At 34.1% G+C, this 6,847-nt stretch overlaps 1 protein-coding gene across 4 annotated transcripts; it reads left to right on the top strand.

Annotated features, from left to right (window-relative positions):
* The first annotated feature begins 315 nt into the window (after positions 1-315).
* On the top strand, positions 316-6,552 carry LOC106758049. Of its 4 annotated transcripts, none has more exons than XM_022779607.1 (14): positions 316-420; positions 820-898; positions 987-1,498; positions 2,144-2,359; positions 2,588-2,817; positions 3,016-3,087; positions 3,725-3,820; positions 3,908-3,987; positions 4,162-4,240; positions 4,436-4,646; positions 4,771-4,967; positions 5,192-5,297; positions 5,404-5,493; positions 5,616-6,552. In XM_022779607.1, exons 2-14 carry the CDS (start codon positions 888-890, stop codon positions 6,350-6,352), a joined length of 2,637 nt encoding a protein of 878 aa, XP_022635328.1. In that variant the 5' UTR covers positions 316-420; positions 820-887; the 3' UTR covers positions 6,353-6,552. The 4 variants fall into 4 exon arrangements, with proteins under 4 accessions (XP_022635328.1, XP_022635330.1, XP_022635329.1 ...); XM_022779608.1 differs by having other exon boundaries at positions 329-420; positions 789-898; XM_022779610.1 differs by lacking the exon at positions 316-420 and adding an exon at positions 796-805 and having other exon boundaries at positions 886-898; positions 2,144-2,346; positions 2,620-2,817.
* The last annotated feature ends 295 nt before the right edge of the window (positions 6,553-6,847 follow it).

Here is a 6,847-nt window from a genome sequence, read left to right as displayed (position 1 = left end):
AAAAGGTATATTTTTCTAACCTAATATAAAAGGGGGTTGACTTTTGAATTTAAATATCTTACTCTTGTATTTAAAAGTAAAAGGTTTTTTTAATAATATTTTTTTTAACAATTTTTTGAAAATACATACATAACAGTATAACAGTACGTGATTGATTTATTTTAAATATTTTTTAAATTTAAATTTAAATAAATCAATAAAATAATAACTCATAAAAGAATTATAAAAATGTGTTGTGAAAATATTATAATATTACTTTTTCCTTTAAAAAATATTTCATTTTTAGATATTATTATTACCTTTTCTCAGAGGGATAGAACGGCTTCAGTTGGCTTTTGTTACCACTTTGCAGTGGGGTTTTGCTGCGGATTTCCGTGATTACTAGCTTTATCATCCAACTCTGACACTTGAAAGCCAAAGGTAACTTCACTTCATCACTTCACGTCAAAGGTTTATCAGAAGCCTTCTAATATTTTTCCTAATATACTTACCAGTTTTGATCAAAATTCTGCAACCTTTTGCTTTAGCTTACAAGTTTTCGAATGAATCCACTTTGACACAGATGGTCATGCTTAACGCTTCATTTAAGACTGCTCTTACGAAAAATATACTGGCAAAACAAAAAAGAAAGAAATTTTGAATTTTTAACAGAAACTATTAATGCCCTTTGTGCTTTTATTTACCAGATGGTGATTTCTAGCGATACTATTAGTGTTTGGAATTTTATCTGAAAAACCAGTTTCTTAAACACGGTTCATGAAGATTGCTTAGCTTGCTTTTATGTGTAGACCCACTGATATGTCTCTCTGCTGTTTTAAGCGGTTGATGTTTGACACTTCGTTACTCAGCTCACTCAAGTTCTTAATTCACGTGTTCCACCAAAATTGATGTCTGTTGGGTAATGCTAACTATGCCATGCTCCATGTTTTTAATTTGTTCCCATATTTTTGCCGAGTTTAAGGTTCGTGTTGATTTGGATTTTCCAGGAGGATGATGGCTTTTGTGTTTGCTTTTGTTGCAATTGTGCTGTGGGGTTGCGCTGAGTGTAAAGAGTGCACAAACAATAATGCTCAATCACATACTCACCGTTACCAGATATTGACATCATCGAATGAATCTTGGAACATAATCTCGCATTATAAATTGGCTCCAAAGGATGACCATGACCACGTTTTGGCTGATTTGCTGCCAAGGAAGTTGTTGAAAGAGGAACACCAACATGATTGGGATGTGATCATGAGAAAAACTGAGAAAGTGAGTGTCTTGAAGGCACCCCATCAACGCCAAGATTTTCTGAAAGAAGTGTCTCTGCATGATGTGAGATTGCACGAGGGTTCAATCCATGGTCGGGCACAACAGACAAACTTAGAGTATCTGTTGATGTTGGATGTGGACAGGTTACTCTGGAGCTTTAGGAAGACTGCTGGTCTTCCAACTCCTGGAACACCATATGGAGGATGGGAAGATCCAAAAATAGAGCTTCGAGGTCATTTTGTTGGTTAGTTTAATTTCATTCATCATCTGGTTTTTCATCACCATAATTACAACTTTTCACATCTAGTGAAATTATTAGGTAGTCTGAGATAATCATATTAATATGTGCATAATATATGGTTAAGTTTGATTATTTGTTAGTCATAAATTGAAAAATTCAAGTATGCATCAAGTGGAAATTGGCCAGAACCACGGTTATGTGGTGGTCTTGGATTTAAGTTATGGAATTAATCTTCGGTTTTAAGTCACTAAGTCTAAGAATCAAACTCAAATATTCCTTCACAAACACGTATGTTTCTCAACCAAGTCACACTCATTGAATTTGATCGTCTGCTTACTAATTCTAACTTGTAGTAAGGTTCATTTTTCATTCCTAGCTCCTTGCGTTTCTTCATAAAGAGTTCTTAACTGCTAGGAATGAGAAGAAAGGGCTATGAAAAACGATTGAAAGCTTAATAACACAGCATAAGACTCTTATTGATGTAGTCACCACTGCTTGAACTTAACTCTAATCGATTTTTTCTTCACTCAGATTAAAAAATGTATGAAAGTTTTTACTTGTAAACAGCTGACATATGGCTGCAACTTTCAGCCTTTGCAATTCATTTTTCATGGTTAATTATAATTCCTTTCTTGTGATATTTTCAAGGGCACTACTTGAGTGCATCAGCTTTAATGTGGGCCAGCACACATAATGATATCTTGAAGAAGCAAATGACAGCCGTTGTTGCCAATCTCTCAATCTGTCAAGAGAAAATTGGTACAGGGTATCTCTCTGCATTTCCATCTGAATTTTTTGACCGATTTGAAGCTACTGAGCATGTTTGGGCTCCATATTACACCATTCACAAGGTACCCTCAAAAGGTGACTGATATTTTGATTGTGCAACTACATTCAGCCTTAAAATTATGGCATTTCAACTCAGACATATTTGGATAGATTTCTGTATAATAACTTACAAGAAAAGAAAAGAAGAAGAAAAATAAAGGAAAATTTCCTATAAATTAGCATTACTTCATATATATATATATATATATATATATATATAGGTATTCTTTTGTTTAACATATCCAGAAACTAATTTTAATTCAGTTTTTTTTTTTCTCAAAAATGTATTTCGGCAGATATTGGCTGGCCTTCTGGATCAACATTCTATAGCTAAAAATCCTCAAGCTCTAAATATGGTGAAATGGATGGTAGATTACTTTTTCAACAGAGTGCAGAATGTTATAACAAAATTTAGTATAAGTAGACACTATCAATCACTGAATGAGGAAACTGGAGGCATGAATGATGTCCTTTACAAACTATACAGCATAACAGTACGTTAATTTGGTACATTTCGTTTCTTTAACATTACTTTTGTTGCTCCTAGGCATATTTGATGTAAGTATGCCCTTTACCTAACGGATAAACTTTTTCATCCAAAATAGACAGATTATTCTGATATCATACTCTATTTTCTTGTTCATGGTACACTACCTAGTTATGCTGTAACCTTACATGCCTTGTCAATGCAGGGAGATCAAAGGCATCTGCTATTAGCTCACCTTTTTGACAAGCCATGCTTTTTAGGTTTGCTTGCAGTGAAGGTAGTAATAATATTTTTTTTTCATTATGATATAAATACCACCAAGTTCATACTGTAAAAAATTTCGTTATGCAGCTTCTGCTGGTTGAAAAAAAGTGTTCTTTTATAAATTCAAAAACCCCTTTATGATTGGTTTCGTGTATCAAACAAATTCTTTAAAACGATTTTGTTTTGTTTTTTAAAAAACTGAACCATATATAAGAATGGAACGCATAATCGAACTGCACTAGACAAACAAACTGAACTGAATCACTTTATAAAGTAGTTGAATTGAAAGAACTGTTTTTTTCACACCTTTACTCTTTTTTTGCCCTGTTGTAACAATTTTGGCTTTAAAACATAAGAACTAAAGGACATCAGTAAAAAAATGCATGTGATAAAAACTAGAAAATTTTCCATGTAATTATAATTACTATCCTATTCAAGTTTAACTTTGAGAAGCAGATCATGTAATGATATGACTGTTGGCTTTTATACCGAAAGTTGTTTCCTCTAATCTGACTATCATCTATAATATTGGGAACAACATAATGAAAAAGCTAAGTATTTGTATGTTGAACTTAGGGCATTTATTTCTAGTTTAGATGTTGTATTTAATCTTTTTCAAGGCATGTGAATCCTGAAATTCTATGATGTAGGCTAATGATATAGCTAATTTTCATGCTAACACGCATATCCCAGTGGTTGTTGGATCTCAAATGCGGTATGAAGTCACTGGTGATCCACTCTATAAGGTAAATATGTGTGCTGTAGATTACTGGTACTGAAATTTGTTATTATTATCTTGAATTCCAATTCAGATTCTTGGTTTTTGGTGTTAGGAAATAGGAACATTCTTTATGGATATTGTTAACTCTTCTCATACTTATGCAACTGGAGGGACATCAGTCGATGAATTCTGGTATCAAGATTTCAGCATTTTAGTTTAAGTTGTTTTTCATATGCACTCCAGTTATCTATTAAACAACTGTATCTATAAAACCAAGAATTCTGGTTCTTCTTGCTAATATGTACTCACAGATTTTATTGTTTCTACTATTTCTAAAAATTTACTTTGCTTCGATTTTCTTCATAGGAGTGATCCAAAGAGAATTGGAGACACCCTAGAATCAACTGACAATGAGGAATCATGCACAACTTACAATATGTTGAAGGTACAGCTAATCTTCATCAATCATCATGTCGGAAGCTGAAAATGAATATAAAAAATGGTAGATTTATTATCACATGATGTGTTACATTAGTATGTATTTGTGGATTTATGTGCTTATATGAGTGTACGTAAACAATTTCCTAGGAAATTTTTATGTTGTCCTCTTTAAGTACAAGGGAAACAAACAATGTTTCAGGTTTCACGACACCTGTTCAGATGGACCAAAAAGGTATCATATGCAGATTATTATGAGCGTGCCTTAACAAATGGTGTATTAAGCATTCAAAGAGGAACAGAACCTGGAGTGATGATATACATGCTTCCTCAAGGTCGCGGGGTTTCCAAGGCTAAAGCTAGCCTTGGTTGGGGAACGAAGTTTGACAGTTTCTGGTGCTGCTATGGAACAGGTGAGCCTGTGTTCATCATAGACTTCTCAAGTTTCATCATCAATGTTTCAAACTAAACTACACCATATCATTTCTATACTTCTCCATATACTTTATGTTTTAAATTTGTTTCCCTGTTTATTAGGAATTGAATCATTCTCAAAGCTGGGAGATTCCATCTATTTTGAAGAGGGAGGGAAAAATCCTACTCTTTACATTATCCAGTACATATCAAGCTTCTTCAATTGGAAGTCTGGGCAAATTATTGTTAATCAGACAGTTGTTCCTGCTGTTTCATGGGATCCTTTCCTACGAGTGACATTTACATTTTCTCTAGCTAAGGTGCTTGTTACATTTGTTCTGCATCTCATGTAGCAAACATTCACCTTAGATGCATTAGAGTAAACACTGGAACAGTTAATCTGTCTTTATTTGGTATCTAACTAATCAGGAGAAAGGAATACTTGTCACTTTTTCACATGTTTGAACCTTCTTCCCAAGAAACCAACGAGTTACCAGGTGTAAAACTCCTGTCTTAGTCTTCTAAAACGTATCTACTTATGCAGAAAACTGGTGCTTTGTCTACACTTAACTTCAGACTACCAACTTGGACACATAAGGATGGTGCAAAGGGTGTTTTGAATAATGAGTCTTTGTCTCTGCCAACCCCAGGTGTGAATGTCTGTTTATAATCAAAAGTTAAGATTTCGCTGTAGCGACTTACATTGATACATAGTAAGAAAAAAAAATTAACACTTGTAACTTTCTGGAAATGTAGGCAAATTTTTGTCCATCACCAGAAAATGGAATGCTGGTGACAAGCTAAGCCTTCAATTTCCCATTACCCTAAGAACCGAGGCCATAAAAGGTATCTTGAGTAGATATTGATTCCATTTGTGTTAAATGTTAATTACCATTGCTCTTCTGTCAAAGTGTGCATTTAATATATCTGATGGAAAAAAATAATCATGTGTTTTGAATCAAATGCAGATGACAGGTCTCAATATGCCTCGATTCAAGCAATTCTATATGGTCCTTATCTTCTTGCTGGTCACACCACTGGTGATTGGGACATCAAAGCTGCACCAAATGCATCTATAGAAGACTGGATCACTCCAATTCCAGCCAGCTACAACAGTCAGTTATTCTATTTTTCCCAAGCCTTTGCCAACTCAACTTATGTTTTCACAAACTCCAAGCATCCTTTAGCAATGCAAAAATTACCTGTGCCTGGAACTGATTTGGCTCTTCATGCAACTTTTAGAGTTATCCAAGGAAAATCTTCCACAAATTGCACCACATTGACAGATGCTATTGGTAAAACAATAATGCTAGAACCTTTTGATCATCCAGGAATGCGAGTGATTCACCAAGGAAGGGAACATCCTCTTACAGTAGTAGGCTCTTCCTCTGGTGGCCCCTCTTGTGCTTTTGTTGTGGTTCCAGGATTGGATGGACGAAAGGAAACCATATCTTTGGAATCCAAAAGCCATAATGGTTGCTTTGTGCATAGTGGTTTGCATTCTGGTAGAGGAGTGAAACTCAGTTGCAATTCTTCTTCTGATGCTACATTTAAAGAATCAGCAAGTTTTATTGCCAAAAGAGGAATAAGCAAATATGATCCTATCAGCTTTGTGGCCAAAGGAGTAAACAAGAATTTTCTTCTGGAGCCGTTATTGGCCTTCAGAGATGAATCTTATACGGCTTATTTCAACATTAAAGGTTGAGGTAAGATTTTAGGTCATATAGAAATTGAAATAAGGCGGTAGAAGTTTTATGGGAAAATGGTATAAGGTTATTATTATGTAATAACATCAGACATTTGTAAAATATAGTAATCTCGGTAAACTGATAACCTCAACTCCAAAATAATTATATTTATTTTACTTTTTATAATTCTAATATATGAAATATAAGTTATTCCCTAGCAGCTTTCACTCTGAGATTGAGGTGATTGAAATTGAATGCTCCATCCAGCTATTATCCCTACGTGTGGTGTTTTACGTCTCTCACTCTCAGCCATTCGTTTGGTCCCTACATTCACTCCAACATTAATGATTTCTTAATTGCATTTCAGATCCCTTCCTCACCAATTTTATATTCTTTTCAGTTTATAAATAACCTTAGATTAACAAAACTTTCAACAATTATTCTTCCCAACAACTAATAACATTGTACTAATCAAATATTCACCAAACTATTAAATTCTTCTTAATTAATAC

Source organism: Vigna radiata, chromosome 4 (genome assembly GCF_000741045.1).
Source record: "Vigna radiata var. radiata cultivar VC1973A chromosome 4, Vradiata_ver6, whole genome shotgun sequence".
NCBI lineage: Eukaryota > Viridiplantae > Streptophyta > Magnoliopsida > Fabales > Fabaceae > Vigna > Vigna radiata.
This window is presented reverse-complemented; position numbering and strand designations above follow the sequence as displayed.